This window comes from Haliotis rubra, unplaced genomic scaffold (assembly GCF_003918875.1).
Source record: "Haliotis rubra isolate DU_JTF1 unplaced genomic scaffold, ASM391887v1 Scf191, whole genome shotgun sequence".
In the NCBI taxonomy this organism is placed as follows: Eukaryota; Metazoa; Mollusca; class Gastropoda; order Lepetellida; family Haliotidae; genus Haliotis; species Haliotis rubra.
This window is the reverse complement of record NW_025765903.1, coordinates 433,352-452,074: the sequence shown is the minus strand read 5'-3', so window position 1 is coordinate 452,074 and position 18,723 is coordinate 433,352. Positions and strand designations below refer to the sequence as shown.

General features: G+C 43.5%; 1 protein-coding gene across 1 annotated transcript; it reads right to left on the bottom strand.

Annotated features, from left to right (window-relative positions):
* Window positions 1-4,983: 4,983 nt before the first annotated feature.
* On the bottom strand, window positions 4,984-18,710 carry LOC124274500 (1-acyl-sn-glycerol-3-phosphate acyltransferase epsilon-like). The gene is made up of 8 exons (XM_046709865.1): window positions 18,456-18,710; window positions 15,072-15,150; window positions 12,704-12,819; window positions 12,085-12,174; window positions 11,417-11,507; window positions 9,316-9,480; window positions 7,897-8,020; window positions 4,984-6,102 (listed from the first exon to the last, which is right to left on the bottom strand). The coding sequence occupies exons 1-8, from the start codon at window positions 18,672-18,674 to the stop codon at window positions 5,871-5,873; spliced, it is 1,116 nt and encodes a 371-aa protein (XP_046565821.1). The 5' UTR covers window positions 18,675-18,710; the 3' UTR covers window positions 4,984-5,870.
* Window positions 18,711-18,723: the final 13 nt, after the last annotated feature.

Below are 18,723 nucleotides of genomic sequence, written 5' to 3'. Positions count from 1 at the left end.
TGTACTCGACCCGGAATCGAGTACCCGTCCCAGCCCTACTGAGGATATGTATCACTGAACATGGTACATGACAAGAGGTAACTAACCTCGCGTATCACAAGGCGAGGATACATATCTTGACATGTACATGTATTGTGGCAGAAGGTACACTTCTTGGGGTTACTATTCTGATCATATATCCATGATCATCAATATGGGCTATATACTGCATGACTCTTGCTGATCATGGCTACCCAAGGACCTGTTGAGATTTACTTCCCTCACAACTGCTGTCTAATGTACACGTATCGTCTTGTCACTCTGTTGTTGAGTGACTGTGTGTCAGTGGTTTGTGTTGTCATCTGCTTCCTGAAATAAACTCTGTCCACTGTAACTGGATTTTTTTTTATTTTTTTATTTATTATTGGATATTTATATAGCGCACATATCCACGCACTAGTGCATGCTCAAGGCGCTGGTATTTTTTCCCTCGATCATTGGATGTCAATCTCAACGGCACATCTTATTATCAATCTCAGCTCCCTGGAGAACATACAACTCTTGCTACCACAAGGCGTACCGAGTTATTGCGGCTTTCCCATCCTTACGAGGTACCCATATACAGCTGGGTGGACTAGGGACACATAGTCACAGTACTTTGTCAAAGTTCACTGCACATTGCTGTACCCGCAACTAGGTGTTTGCACGTATTCATGTGGCCACGATCTGGTCATATACCAACGGATTCGTGGGTTCTTTTAAGTGCACAGGGTTGTGTACTGTACACTAGGGGTTGTGACAACACTGAAAGAGTCTGCACACAAAGTTGACTCCAAGGTTTTTACACCCAATCCCTTCACCTCATGCTCGCTGGATCACTAGCCTGGCGCCTTAGCCAGCTCGCCCACCATGCCCCTTATATTTTCAGATTATAAGCTGTTTGATTTTAGTTGGATCTCTTCAAGTAATCAGAAAATGTTCAAGAACATTCCATTTTAAAGGACAATCCAGCTAAATCATTGCTTGGTGTTTTGTATGTGGCAGTGGTTTGTAAATACATATGAATCAATGGATTGTTTGGTCCCAACTTCGATTACATCATGAGAATTGATTTACATAACTGCAATCTAAAAAAAGGATGGCAAGCAATGGGATAACAGATGAAGATGCAGGAGTGATCTCACGATTCAGCAATGATGCCAGATGTCTCTCCAGAATCCATTGTGAGAGTACTGATGTGTACAGTTATTGTCAGCTTCCTGTGGGCGAGTGGTATGCTTTTACCACGTTTGTAGCAATATTCCAGCAAAATCACGGCGGGGGACACCAGAAGTGAGCTTTACGGCTTGACAAGCAAACACTTTACCAACTAGGCAACACACCACCCCTCTTCCTGTGGGAGGAAATCCTGTCGTGATGCGGATGACTACTCCGTGAAATCCACAAGCGCAGGTGATGACAAACCGCCATCATCAGGACAAGACCCGTGAGATCCGCGTTAGAATTGATCTTCAGTAACCCATATTTGTAAGAGGTGCCTAATGGGATCGGGTGGTCAGGCTCGCTGACTTTGTTGACACGTCATCGTATTTCAATTGCATAGATCAATGCTCATGCTGTTGATCACTGGATTGTCTGGTCCAGATTCAGTTATTCAAAGACCGCCTCCATATAGCTGGAATATTGTTGAGTGCGACGTAAAACTAAACTCACTCACTCATCAGGACAAAGAAATATGTCCAGCTTGCACAAGGGACATAACTCTGCAAAGCAAAGATCCCTGAGATGATGCCAGAAAGTGCTATCTTGTTACCTCCCCTGGATAGCCTTTCCGTCATAACTTCTGGCTTCCAAACATTGTGTCATGTGAGCATTGACACAAGATCATTCATTTGACAACACTGAAAACTGACATTGCTTAAAACATTATTCACTCACAGTCAATCGTTGTTTGTAATTAGTTGTATATGTGTTGACAGGTTATTTTCAAACATAACCGGTCACAAGCATCAATATTCAGATGTTTATTTCATTCACTATCTTAAACCAACAATACTACATTCACACAATCTTGATTACACAAAAGGTTTTGATTACAATCTTGGCACAATACAACAACATATCACTAATGATATTGGCTAAAATCTGTAAAAGCACTGTAACATGATAAAGAAAATCTGTGTGCCATCATCCTGGACGTTTCAGGATCCATATAGGAGGCCAGCGATTTCTACAATGATAACAAACACATTTGATTCGCAGCTAAAGGAAGAACATCACGCAACCTTGTATACACAGGAAGATACAATATCTTAATACATGATAGATCTCTACCCTCAGGGCTTGATTTTATGGAAATGAAACCTGCTTGCATCTTCGAGGATTGGTAGTGATGACATAGAGCATCTTTGTAACAAGCTTATTCTGGGTCTCATAAGATCATTTTTGCCTACTTCATAATATTTGATGACATTAACACTAACAGTCATTCAATCACTGTCCATGTCATCATCAGAGTCACTGCTCCAAGCCAGTTCCTCATCATTCTGTTTTCAAGTTAGTCTATGTTCTTTGAACAGCGAAGTATTGACATGCTCTGGTCGTAAGCCATTATAAATATCATGTTGCATTTGGCAGTTTTAGGTTGTGTCACTGCAAAATCTAAATGCTCTAGTCCATCCCTGACCCTGGAGGTTGATATTTCAGGCTGAGTGTACAAGATAAGGCAGCTCTTGTTTACCCTGGAGAACGTCACATCTCATTTTACCTGTTTAACACAGGAAAGATCTTTATCATGGAGTCAAATCTCAGGTGCCTGTGTTACACAGGGAGGGAGTGAGTTTAGTTTTACGCCACTTTTAGCAATATTCCAGTAATATCATGGCGGGGAACACCAGAAATTGGCTTCACACATTGTACTGTTACACTGGGTAGATCTCTACCCTGATCAATGTCGCATCTCTTTCACCTGCACAACACAGGGTAGATCTCTACCCCTGGACAGTCACATCTCAGGTTGCCTGTGTTTTAAGCAGGGTAGATCTCTACCATGGAGAGACACATCTTAGGTTTCCAGCATAACACAGAATAGATCTCTACCCTGAAGAGTCACAAGACTCAAGATAATATCAATTACACAAATAGAATATAACACAGATTAGATGAGGAAGCACAGTTGCTGGATGCTGTAGGTAACACAGTATGGCACATCTGAGCAGAGTGCACACTAGGTACAGTCCGTTTGAGTCAGAAACGGACCGATGAATTGCAAATTTGATCATTGTACAAAATTGCCACAGAAATATAAATAGTACACATGTTTATCATTTACTAATACCCAACAGCTTTCTTATATTTGAAATTGTCCGGACTCCACCAAAAAAGTTGTTTAACAAACTATCATTAAAATTTTGACACAGTTCACTATGTGTTACGAGGGAGGAGTGCAGAGGAAGGGTGTTTGAGGAGCACGTGCACAAGTGCCGACAAAGTTATTGATTCATTAACCTGTGCTGTGCCGTCTCCATCCTTTCTCGCACACCTGGCTGTCCTTTTCTTTGCACTCCTCCCTCGTAACAAATAGTGAACTGTGTCAAAATTTTAATGATAGTTTGTTAAACAACTTTTTTATTTTTAGGACATAAATTCTGCAAATAAATCACAGAGTTGGTCTGATGTTCTGATTATGATCAGCATTTCATTAAGTATTATATGTTTATTATTTTTCGAGTTAGATTGCAATTCATCGGTCCGTTTTTAAGCCAAACGGACTGTAGATATACATGATACATAGGTGTGGCACATCCGAGTGATATTATGGGCTTGCACATTTGATTCATGCACTATAAGTTCAATACGGTTGTGCTTTGCAACACATCACTCACACAAACAGTTATAACAGCAATAACACATAGACATAGTCCGTAAAAGGCAATGTTTGATTTAACATGACTAAATATTACTGTCATGATAAAGCCGATATTGTTACCACAGTAACATTGTGGTAAGATTTTTCTTTGATTGATTGTTGTCCTGCACCCTCAACAAACATTTACATGCAACCAACAAAACGTTTACAAATCGGTAAAAAAACATGCAATACATTCTCACATTCTTCTACACTAAATTATGACTGAGCAATTCATCACTATAAAACAATAACATCATTTTGTTCATGTTGCAACCAGTAACCAGTCGGCCAGTTCTCCATTACAGGCTCCAATTTTTCAACAATCTTAACACTGGCAACAAAAGCAGTGGGTGATAAGGCAGCAATCCTAGTTTTAACAAAAACATTCCCGATATAATTCCACTCATCAATCCTAACTTTAACACCAGCCATATTCAGATCCCTGTCCACTCATCAATCCTAATTTTAACACCAGCCATGTTCAGAGAGCTGTTCACACAATCCTAATTTTAACAACAGCCATGTTCAGATACTTGTCCACTCATCAATCCTAATTTTAATTTAAACCATATTCCTGAATTAAGTCCACACATGAGTCCTACTTTTATCATCAACCATGTCTGACATTATTCTGCAAAACATCACTAATCTATGTAACTTCAACATCAACCGTGCTCAAAATGACAGTTCATTAATCTTAACTGCGGCATCAACCAATTTCCATATTAGTCTGAAATCCTCACTTTGACATCAACTGTGTTCCTACCGAAGGTCAGCTCACTGAACACATGTTGCCTACAGCATGTATAGAAACTGATTTTGGAATTTCGACAACACACTCCAGGCACACAATATTGTCTCACCTACTTCAAGCACATATTGTGTGGTCACGCATTACGAACACATTAAGCATCTCATACACTTCTCATAATAAGTCAACATGCAATGTGTCAATACACAATCCAGACACTCGATATGTCAAGGGACAATCTAGACATATAATTTATCTCCCCATTCCAGACCTTTATCAACATCCAATTTAGACAAACAACATGAAGAGACAATCCAGACATACAATATGTCTGTCAACACACATTCAACACATACAATGTCAACAGACAATCCATGCCCATAATGAGTCAACACACATTCTAGACACACATGTCAACACACAATCCCAACACAGAATGTATCAATAGACAATCCATGCCCATAATGAGTCAACACACAATCTAGACACACATGTCAACACACAATCCCAACACAGAATGTATCAATAGACAATCCATGTCCATAATGAGTCAACACACAATCTAGACACACATGTCAACACACAATCCCGACACAGAATGTATCAATAGACAATCCATGCCCATAATGAGTCAACACACAATCCAGACACTATGTATGAACATGCAACCCAGACAACACAATGTGACTAGACATAATCCAGACACACAATATAGCAATAGGCACTGCAGACACGCAATGTGTCAATAAACAATCCAGACACAATGTGTCAACATACAATCTAGGCAAACAAGTGTCCAGACACAATCCAAAAGTACAATCCAGACACACAATCTATTGACAGGCAATCCAGACATACAATGAGTTAACACACAAGACAGTCTCACACAGCTTGTAGTCACAATCACTCAGTGAGCTGACCCGATACAATACCATCCCTTCACACATAATAACACCTGGTTATCACACACAGGAGCCTGTGCATCAACACACAGAAACTGGTTCACAGATCACAGATGAGCTGGCCTTGGTGTGACCAGACAAGACCCCAGGACCCCAGTCAACGGTAGTTACTTCACTGTCTTGCTCTGATCAACTTAGTCAGTGTCAACACGACAAAGTGACAAATTTTGGCAAGGAAAAGAAGACTGAGAAGCACTGCAAATACTCTGGCAGTCATGATATTATGCCTGACATCTAGCGCAGATAACGTCCCTATGTGACCTCCTCGCTAAGAGCGTGCTGCCATCCACAGACAGCCAGCTGCTGTGGACCCAAGGGCCACCTTCCAGTACAGGGCTCGGCCCTCTGACGTGGCCAGCACCGCAGTGAAGAGTCCGCCCCAGAAGATAAAGGCGGGTGCTGTGGAGGAGAGGGGAAGACTTGACACAACTCGCTTGCCTGGGAAACACTGGCGAGGCTCACTGCAACTGTTGTTGGTGGAGTAGAAGTGGGACAGAAGTCTGGAAGAGATTGGATAGAACATGTCACACAATAATCATTATAAAAGATTGCATTGGGGACTGAATGTAACCTACCTTCTCATTATCTTTAACAAAGGATTCAGCTTGACCGAAGACATTTCCCCTAATTTTTGATACTTCACTACAACCTACCAACCAACCATCACATCCAACCACCCATCGGCTACCTCTAACCAACCATCAATCACATACAACCAAGCATCCATCACCAACCATCCATCAGCTACAACCACCCACTCACTAACTCTAACCAACCATCCACCACCTCTAACCAACCATCCATTACCTCTAACCAACCATCCATTACTTGAACCAACCTTCTGCCACCTCTAACCAACCTTCCACCACCTCTAACCAACCATCAACCACCTCTAACCAACCATCCACCACCTCTAACCAACCATCCATTACTTGTAACCAACCTTCCACCACCTGTAACCAACCATCCACCACCTCTAACCAACCTTCCACCACCTCTAACCAACCATCCACCACCTGTAACCAACTTTCCACCACCTGTAACCAACCATCCACCACCTCTAACCAACCATCCATTACTTGTAACCAACCTTCCACCACCTCTAACCAACCATCCATTACTTGTAACCAACCTTCCACCACCTTTAACCAACCATCCATTACTTGTAACCAACCATCCATTACTTGTAACCAACCTTCCACCACCTCTAACCAACCTTCCACCACCTCTAACCAACCATCCATTACTTGTAACCAACCTTCCACCACCTCTAACCAACCTTCCACCACCTTTAACCAACCATCCACCACCTCTAACCAACCATCCATTACCTCTAACCAACCATCCATTACCTCTAACCAACCATCCATTACTTGTAACCAACCTTCCACCACTTCTAACCAACCTTCCACCACCTCTAACCAGCCATCCACCACCTCTAACCAACCATCCACCACCTCTAACCAACCATCCATTACTTGTAGCCAACCTTCCACCACCTCTAACCAACCATCCACCACCTCTAACCAACCATCCACCACTTCTAACCAACCTTCCACCACCTCTAACCAACCATTCATTACTTGTAACCAACCTTCCACCACCTGTAACCAACCATCCACCACCTCTAACCAACCTTCCACCACCTCTAACCAACCATCCACCACCTGTAACCAACCTTCCACCACCTCTAACCAACCATCCACCACCTCTAACCAACCATCCATTACTTGTAACCAACCTTCCACCACCTCTAACCAACCATCCATTACTTGTAACCAACCTTCCACCACCTCTAACCAACCTTCCACCACCTCTAACCAACCATCCATTACTTGTAACCAACCTTCCACCACCTTTAACCAACCTTCCACCACCTTTAACCAACCATCCACCACCTCTAACCAACCATCCACCACCTCTAACCAACCATCCATTACCTCTAACCAACCATCCACTACCTCTAACCAACCATCCATTACTTGTAACCAACCTTCCACCACTTCTAACCAACCTTCCACCACCTCTAACCAGCCATCCACCACCTCTAACCAACCATCCACCACCTCTAACCAACCATCCATTACTTGTAGCCAACCTTCCACCACCTCTAACCAACCATCCACCACCTCTAACCAACCATCCACCACCTCTAACCAACCATCCACCACTTCTAACCAACCATCAATCATGCTCTAACCACCAATGCATCACCTCTTCTTAACCATACATCACCTCTCCCTTCCCATTCATCTATCATCTTTAATCATCCATCACAACCCTGATCTACTCACTTTTCTTTTTCTTGGAAGCGTTGCTGCACCCACTGTGAGAGCTTTTCCTCCTTGTCCGGGACTTCAGACAAGGGTATACGTGATATATGTAGGTGAAGCTGTTTGCTGCCTCCCTGCAGGAACTCTGTCAAGCACCACCATCATCATCTCACACAACCAGTTATCTCCGTAAAACACACACATACAAATGTTCTATGGTATAGTCACTAGCTTAAACCAAGGAATGAAGATATTGCCATCTCCAAGCCAGGGGAAAACCTGTGAGTACATGTAAGACTGAACACTTTATTGACACAGCTCAAGTGGTAAAGTTTCTCGCCTGACATTGTGGGTGAACAGCAAGATGAGTAAGTGAGTGAGTATGGTTTGACATAGCTTTCAGCAATGTTCAAGCAATGTCACAGCAGGGGGCCACCAGAAATGGGCTTCACACATTGTAGTTGTACCCACATAGAGAATTAAACCCAGGTAATCGGTTTCCCGAGCAAACACCTTAACCACTGGCCTACCCCACCATCCCCACAGTAAGGTGATGAGACATGATGTGCTCAAACTTATGTGCACGTTGGTCACCAATGTAGCAGCCATTAAAGTCCCTTGCAGGGATTCAAACCACAACCATTCTGATGCTAAGTCGGAAGCCTTGTCCACATGATCAGATACGTTAACCCTGTCAGCATGCCGAAGTCACATTGTTACCTTTACAGTTATCACTGTCAGTTCTTCACTGTATGTATACACCTATCCATCACATGTGCTTGTGAATACATTAGGCCAATGGGGGCCAAGGGGTAGGCTAATGGTTAAAGCGTTAGCTTGTCATGCCAAAGACCTGCGTTCAATCCCCCACATGGGTACAGTGAGTGAAGCCCATTTCTGGTGTTCTGCCATGATAATGCCTTAATATTGCTAAAAGTGGTGTAAAACTAAACTCACTCACTCACATTGGGCCAATATGTGCTGGTAGCTTGTCTTATTTCCCCCGCTCAAAAAATAAATTCTCATGTTTTTATTGGCCAAAAATGTAAACTTACAACAAAAAATTTGGATTGTTTTTTTGACACATATACACTTCATAAATTGCCCAAAATATAATAATTTTAGTATTTAAAAGGAATATTACTTTGCCAGGTGATTTTTATTTTTTATTTTTCCCTCCTGCCTTTAGGTTTTCTGAGGACAAAAATTCGTAAAACAAGAAATAAAATTGGTCTGGCCTCAGCTAATAAACTGAGGGTGTGTACAACTCATAAGAGTTAAATGAGCCATGAATACCATTGCCTTGTGACACCGACTCTACTCAATGTGATGTTTGTTGCACTTGTAACAGGGTGTGGAGTCATTTCATATATGAAATCCTTATTTCATTCAAAAGTGTGGCTAAGCAGCGTGGCTGGTGAAACAAGCTGTAAAACATACCTGGCATCCCTGGAGAAGACAGTCTCTCCCCAGTCTCCTTGGCTACTGTGTTGCCATAGGCGATGGTGATATCATAAACAGCATCCAGACAGGTCCTCATCTGCAGCAGTCCTACCTGCAGGGCTCGGTAACGAGGGGTGAGGACGTGGTGGAGGACGGGGTAACCTGCAGAAACAGAACTCGTCAGTGTAACAATCTGGGGAGAGTATCATGGGAGGACGGGGTAACCTGCAGAAACAGAACTCGTCAGTGTAACAATCAGGGAAGTGTATCAGGTGGAGGACGGGGTAACCTGCAGAAACAGAACTCGTCAGTGTAACAATCAGGGAAGTGTATCAGGTGGAGGACGGGGTAACCTGCAGAAACAGAACTCGTCAGTGTAACAATCAGGGGAGTGTATCAGGTGGAGGACGGGGTAACCTGCAGAAACAGAACTCGTCAGTATAACAATCAGGGGAGTGTATCAGGCGGAGGACGGGGTAACCTGCAGAAACAGAACTCGCGTCAGTGTAACAATCCAGGGGAGTGTATCAGGTGGAGGACGGGGTAACCTGCAGAAACAGAACTCGTCAGTGTAACAATCAGGGGAGTGTATCAGGTGGAGGACGGGGTAACCTGCAGAAACAGAACTCATCAGTGTAACAATCTGGGGAGCGTATCAGGTGGAGGACGGGTAACCTGCAGAAACAGAACTTCGTCAGTGTAACAATCTGGGGAGTGTATCAGGTGGAGGACGGGGGAAACAGAACAGTGTAACAATCAGGAGTGTAAGGTGGAGGAGAACCTGCAGAGAACAGTCGCAGTGTAACAATCAGGGGAGTGTATCAGGTGGAGGACGGGTAACCTGCAGAAACAGAACTCGCCAGTGTAACAATCAGGGAGTGTATCAGGTGGAGGACGGGTAACCTGCAGAAACAGAACTCGTCAGTGTAACAATCAGGTGGGAGAGGGTATCAGGTGGAGGATCAGGGTATCCTGGACGGGTAACCTGCAGAAACAGAACTCGTCAGTGTAACAATCTGGGGAGTGTATCAGGTGGAGGACGGGGTAACCTGCAGAAACAGAACTCGTCAGTGTAACAATCAGGGGAGTGTATCAGGTGGAGGACGGGGTAACCTGCAGAAACAGAACTCGTCAGTGTAACAATCAGGGGAGTGTATCAGGTGGAGGACGGGGTAACCTGCAGAAACAGAACTCGTCAGTGTAACAATCAGGGGAGTGTATCAGGTGGAGGACGGGGTAACCTGCAGAAACAGAACTCGTCAGTGTAACAATCTGGGGAGTGTATCAGGTGGAGGACGGGGTAACCTGCAGAAACAGAACTCGTCAGTGTAACAATCTGGGGAGTGTATCAGGTGGAGGACGGGGTAACCTGCAGAAACAGAACTCGTCATTGTAACAATCTGGGGAGTGTATCAGGTGGAGGACGGGGTAACCTGCAGAAACAGAACTCGTCAGTGTAACAATCAGGGGAGTGTATCAGGTGGAGGACGGGGTAACCTGCAGAAACAGAACTCGTCAGTGTAACAATCAGGGGAGTGTATCAGGTGGAGGACGGGGTAACCTGCAGAAACAGAACTCGTCAGTGTAACAATCAGGGGAGTGTATCAGGTGGAGGACGGGGTAACCTGCAGAAACAGAACTCGTCAGTGTAACAATCAGGGGAGTGTATCAGGTGGAGGACGGGGTAACCTGCAGAAACAGAACTCGTCAGTGTAACAATCTGGGGAGTGTATCAGGTGGAGGACGGGGTAACCTGCAGAAACAGTGTATGTCACTGTAACAGCTGAGGGGAGCGTTACAGTTTGGGGAGCGTATCAGCAATTCAGAAATGGAAGTTTACTGCTTACGTCTTACTTTTGGCTCATTACCATTGAACACCTTCAGTTCAGTGAAGAAAAAATTAATGCTGCACCATATTTCTTAAAAATCAAAAATTATCAAAAGGCACCAGTTAAGCACTAGACTGACACGTTTCAACAACATACATTTAACAGTTTTGAATGTGCTGATCACCACATCACAATCATAACCTGACTCATGAGCTGAGCATCATGAAAATGGAAGTTTAAGCTCACAGACGGAAATCACAGCATCCTACCCTGAGCCTTGGCAAATTCCTGACTCTTCTTGATGACATCAGGCAGCTCTGGGTTGAAGCGAGTGCCTTCAGGGAATACCACAAACCATGTCTGCAAAATACAGCATAGCTGGCTGTCAAACAAAACAGACATTCCTTGAACAGCTCACACCCAAAACAACTCTGCTATCATGACAGTGTATGAACACTGAAGACTACTTACATCAGAATGTAATTAAACATACTTGTGTAAACAAAACTGGTTAACATATGAAACAGTCTGATCCATCACAGTGGAGACTTTGACTGACTGACTGACTGAGTTTGGTTTTACGCCGCTTTTAGCAATATTCCAGCAACATCACGGCGGGGGACACCAGAAATGGGCTTCACACATTGTACCCATGTGGGGATTCAACCCGGGTCTTCTGCGTGACGAGCCAACGCTTTAACCACTAGGCTACCCCACCGCCCTGTGGAGACTTTGAACTAATGTTGACATACAAAAGTCAAACTAATATCAATATGACTTTAAATGAGGCAAAGCATGGCACAGAGCAGCATGTATCCATTCCCTGTGAAGGTTCATTTCAAGACATAAACAGCAACAATGCAATCACAGTTGCAGTAAATCTCGTGACGGCGCAATCTGCCTATCATGTATACCCTGGCTACACTACAGCACTTACAGGGGTCTTGTCTCTCTGAAGTCGCTCCAGTTGCCGACTGGCCCGATCTTTATCAAATTTTCCACTTCTCTTGACATACAAACAGTCATGCTGGAAAAGTAAATCTGAATCTATACATTCATGATCAACAGAGGCGGAAACAGCTTTTTGAGAAAGGGGAGGTGCACACTTCTGAGAAAGGGGGTGCACACTTCATTTTCACCTGTTTTCGCGAGAGTTTCAATGGTCATTTAACAAACTTTCAGGGCAAAAGGGGGAGGGCACCACCTATGATCAATATGGTTGAACATCATTGTACATAGTGTTCAGTATGACTTATGCCACGACATACTTAACAAGATACCAGCAGTATGCCTTTTGGCACCAGTGGCTATCTATAGATTAACATAAACACTGCTACAAGCCTTTGTTATATGAGCGAGTTGGTGTTCAAACAAACTCTCATGGCAAACATGACATCACAACAGAACTGGAAGATCCTGACACATTATGAAAACTAATTACATTTACTTTTATTACCATATGGTCATATTCAGTGTTCAACTATGGTTTGAGACTTGATGGACATGTTATGAGAAATGAAAAGTTCAAAGACATGAATGAACATGTCAGTACTGACCTGCGCCAGATAGAATCCATATAAGGGAAAGAACCTAAGACCGTCTTTCAGGACATAGCGGAGAGTTCCCAGCATTCCCTGCCTGATAGCCAGCATGTCACACACAACCCAGTCCACTGTGTACAAAGAACACATTGTGTTGTCATTACACTAATCATTGCTGGAGACAATCATACCGGTGAACATTCTTTCCAATCACTAATGATATGCTATTAATTCTACTCCCCAATCACTCCTTTTCCACCTCCCAATCATTCCTCTTCACACCTGCCAATCATTCCTCTTCACAATCACTCCTGTTCACACCTGACAATCACTCCTTGTAATAGTTCCCATACATGACAGATAGAACTTATTCAGTCCAAATTTTTAATTCTGGCTTGATCACACCAAATAAGATGGCGATAGAAACATCGTGAGAGCAAGTAACATTCATAATTTTAAATAAAACGAAACATAACCCTAAAATGAAATGGGATCATATCACACTCCTGTTCGTTCTTCACAATCATTCCTGCTCACACATCCCAATGACTCCTGTCCACACTACACAATGGCTCCTATTCACACTACACAATGACTCCTGTCCACATTACACAATCGCTCCTGTTCACACTTCACAAACGCTCCTGTCCACATTACACAATGACGCTGTTCCTGCTTCACAATGACTCCTGTCCACACACAACGCTCCTGTCCACACTAACACAATGACTCCTGTCCACACTACACAATGACTCCTGTCCACACTACACAATGACTCCTGTCCACACTACACAATGACTCCTGTTCACACTTCACAATGGCTCCTGTTCACACTTCACAATGACTCCTGTTCACACTCTCACAATCATTCCTCTGTTCACACTCTCACAATGGCTCCTGTTCACACTTCACAAACGCCTCCTGTTCACACCTCACAATGGCTCCTGTTCACACTACTCCTCTGTCCAATCACTCCTGTTCACACTGTACCAATCATTTCTGTTCACACTTCACAATGACTCCTGTCCACACTACACAATGACTCCTGTCCACACTCCTATACAATGACTCTTGTCCACACACACACTACACAATGGCTCCTGTCCACACTACACAATGGCTCCTGTCCACACTACACAATGACTCCTGTCCACACTACACATTCCTGTCCACACTTCACAATGGCTCCTGTTCACACTTCACAATGACTCCTGTCCACACTACACAATGACTCCTGTTCACACTTCACAATGACTCCTGTCCACACTACACAATGGCTCCTGTCCACACTACACAATGACTCCTGTCCACACTACACAATGACACAATGACTGACCCTGTCCACACTACACAATGGCTCCTGTTCCACACTATACACAATGGCTCCTGTCCACACTTACACACAATGACTCCTGTCCACACTACACAATGACTCCTGTCCACACTACACAATGACTCCTGTCCACATTACTCTCCCACACTTCACAATGGCTCCTGTCCACACATCACAATGACTCCTGTCCACATTCACGCACCGCTCCTGTCCACACTACACAATGGCTCCTGTTCACACTTCACAATCGCCTCCTGTCCACACTACACAATGGCTCCTGTTCACACTTCACAATGACTCCTGTTCACACCTCACAATGACTCCTGTTCACACCTCCCAATCACTCCTGTTCACACTTCACAATGACTCCTGTTCACACTTCACAATGACTCCTGTTCACACTTCACAATGACTCCTGTTCACACTTCACAATGACTCCTGTCCACACTTACACAATGGCTCCTGTTCACACTTCACAATGACTCCTGTCCACACTACACAATGACTCCTGTCCACACTTCACAATGACTCCTGTCCACACTACACAATGACTCCTGTCCACACTTCACAATGACTCCTGTCCACATTACACAATGGCTCCTGTCCACACTACACAATGGCTCCTGTTCACACTTCACAATCGCTCCTGTCCACACTACACAATGGCTCCTGTTCACACTTCACAATGGCTCCTGTTCACACCTCCCAATCATTCCTGTTTACACCTCCCAATCACTCCTGTTCACACCTCCCAATCATTCCTGTTCACACCTCACAATCGCTCCTGTTCACACCTCACAATAGCTCCTGTTCACACTTCACAATCGCTCCTGTTCACACCTCACAATCATTCCTGTTCACACCTCACAATGGCTCCTGTTCACTCTTCACAAACGTCCTGTTCACACTACACAATCACTCTTGTTCATACTACACAATCATTTCTGTTCACACTACACAATCACACTTCTCAAGCAAATATAAGAGCAGATGAAACACACAATATCATTAAAGTTCTCAGTACAGTTCTAGCGGGCATTCTTGACCTACCTGTACACTGGTGGTTGGACATGTACAGAACATTCTCCTGCTTGGATGTCAGGACATCTGTGTCCCCATACAGGTAAATCTGGCACAAAGGAAAAACAGACTGACTGACTGACTGAGTTTGGTTTTACGCCGCTTTTAGCAATATTCCAGCAACATCACGGCGGGGGACACCAGAAATGGGCTTTACACATAAGGAAAAACAGAAATCTTCACATTTATCTATAATACATCAATAATGGCATAACATTATTGTGACCATAAATACTGCACAGATTTAAATGCATGAGTAAATTTAGTTCTTGACTACTTTTAGCAATATTCCCACACTGTTAATATGCAAGGCCAGCTGAAATGGATTTCACATATTGTACCCCTGTTGGCCGCTGAAAATGAAGCAGTGAGTGAGTGAGTTCAGTTTTACACCGCACTCAGCAATATTCCAGCTATATGACAGCAGTCTGTAAATAATCGAGTCTGGACCAGACAATCCAGTGATCAACAGCATGAGCATCGATCTGTGCAATTGGGAACTGATGACATGTGTCAACCAAGTCAGCGAGCCTGACCACCCGATCCCGTTAGTCGCCTTTTGTAGCAAGCATGGGTTGCTGAAGACCAATTCTACCCCCGGATCTTCACGGGTCGAAAATGAAGCAGAAAATGGGTACTAAATATTTCAAACAAAAACAGTTAAAAATCGTCATGGTGAGCAGCAACAAAATGTCAGTTGCTTCTGATGACAGTTTACTTCTCAATACCCCAATAAGAAAGTGAGACACTTTATGGACAACAACTTCTTTGTTATGTATGATGCGATCAGGGATTTACAGCACGCGAATTCCTGCGTCCTATACTCATAAAAATTGACAATGGACACAATGAAATTTATTAGCGCATCTTCAGGGACGCAGAAAAAGTCTAAATGCTTTTTGTAAAAATTCCAATCAAGTAACAATAAGTTATTACTGAGTTTGCTACTAGCTGGGTTATGGTATCATTTGCAATTTAATTACTGCAACAATGTGATGATCATGATACATGCTACAAAAACAGTATTAATAATAATATTGAAGTGTCTGGGAACCCCATTTTGTAGTCCGGGACCCCCTGAAAATTAAGAGTATGAGTCCCAGGGACCCTCAAATACTGGACCCCAGGTAAATCCCTGATGCGATGTTTCGATATAGATTCTTATACCATTGTTACTCTTGCTTGACAATGGCACAAGAATCTACACCGAAATGTCGCATCATATACAATAAAGAAGCTGTTATCCATAAAGTATCTTACTTTCTTATTACTCAACAACTTCTAAATTGCCAATCAAACAGATCAATGTCATGGTCATGTTCGGTCTGGTATTCCATACAACCAGTAATTGCCAGGATCAGGCCACTGCAGAATGCCGAGTATGGAAGGGATAGACATTAGTCTGTTCGTTTGAGACTCGTAAAAACCTAGGGGAACTACACATTACTATACTGAAAGCCATTAAAAACGCAATTTGACATTCATACTTTCTTTACTCACACAAATGTCAACATATATAAATGTAACTGACAGATATGTTTTAAGCGAACATCTGTCGATAATTTCATCTGAAAATGTCCAATCAACAATAACATCAGTGACGCAACAACAACATTTAACAATGGAGGGGTCACTTTCAGTCAATATCGTGTGTGTCCACCGTGCACTACAAGAAATGCTCGCAGTCTCCACGGCATTGAAAGACACAAACAGCTGTGGGATGGTCTGCCAGTGATATTGAAGGGCCTGGGTCAATTCAGCAACTGTCCTTGGTAGCAAGTCTTTCTCCTCGACGTCGATAAATCTGTTGACGTCCATCTGCAAAGGATACGTTAAACCTGGATTCATCTGTAAAAAAGACATCTCGCCATGGCCTGTTGCCAAGATTGCACCCATTAATAGCTGCCCATTGCTGTCTGGCAAGTCTGTGGCAATGCAATAAGGTTGGAACATGGTATGAGCGACAACACCGGATGTTGAAGGCAGCAAGGCGTCTTCGCACCGTTTGGGTGCTGACATGACGTCTTGTCCCAATTGTCCTCCTTGCTGTACCAGCAGCTGTTTGGAACCGATTTTGCAAGTGTGAAACTCGGATATTCCAGTCCTGTCACGTTGTCGTCACAGGTGGTGCACCAGCACCACTTCTGGTGGCCTGAGTCAACCAACACTGGATTGATGCACATTTAAGTGCCTGGCAATCATCACATTTGAAGCACCTTGGCTGACCATACCGATAGCCTGATTCCTTCCGTCTTGTTTCAAACATGGCATTTTCTCAAAGTGATTGAGTTTCACAATTCCTTGTGCTTTTAAAGGGCCTGGGTGCAGGAAATGCATGTGCGTGTTTCATGAATGTGGTTGTGTTTACGAGAAATGTCAAAGGTTCAGTTTTAAGCATCGAAGTTCATGCGAGAGGAATGCTCGGGGACTCAAACTCAAAATGGGCCAGAATAACAGCCTTTTATCCCTACATCCTCTGTATTGCAGGAAAAAATCTTCAATAGAACTTTTGTAAGTTGCAGGACAACAAATACCAAATTGCGTTTTTAATGACTTTCAGTATATTTATTTTCAAAAATCAGTATATTTTTCCTGAACCACAACAATAACATGTGCTCCAGTTAGGGTGCATACTGGAATCGAAACATATTGTTGCCATTTCCTGACATCACCTGGAAAACCAGGGGCATACTCTGTAGGGGTAGGGGTAGGGACATACTCTGTAGGGGGGTAGGGGAATACTCAGTGGGTCAGTGGGGGTATTAGCATACTGTGAGGATAGGGCATACTTTGTTCATGTTGTTGGGGGCAGGGGCACACATTGTGCGGGTAGGGGCATACTCAACAAATGTCTTTATTAATATACTTCCTTGGAGTCCAAGGAAGTATATTAATAAAGACATTTGTTTACATGCAAGTCAAGTATGTCACAAGTGCCCACAACCTGTAACCCGTTTCACAAAGCAACATTGACTATCAGGCACCACCCCACTACCCCGAATAAAATTTTCCCTGAGGAACATTACCCCCTAACCTTTGGACTTCATGATTTATGTGCACCTCCCTTCTCCAAATTCCTGGATCCGCCCCTGAAGTTCATTATGGATGTGATCTTAGCTATGAGAAGACTAACTCCACAACTTGAGCACAGACTTCCGAACATCGTAAAGCTAATGAAACATTACATTGCGGAATCGGGGATAGATGCTAATGTCAGTTGAGATTCTGTAGCCGAATTACGCAATTTAGCCTTGTGCCAACAAGGACAATGCATATATTACACATGCTTTTTGTATGTTGAGCATAACTAACAAAGCGAACCTTCAGTTAAAAATGAAATCGCATCTGCCTTACCTCTACTCCTGTGTAGTTCTCAAAAAAAAATAGTACAAGTCGTTGGTAGGCCGAATATAAAAGGTCGTCCCCGCGTCGGTAGTAACGCCTCGGTAGAATTGCGGTTGCCATTCGCACCGCCATCCATGCGGTGATGTAGGCTGGGGCTGACCCCAGCATAACTGCAGTCGGGACCACCCATCTCAGTGACTGCAGATACACCAACAAGGACAACAACATCGTCGACCTGTCAAAATGTGCTCTGCAACCATGTGAGAAAAACGGAAGT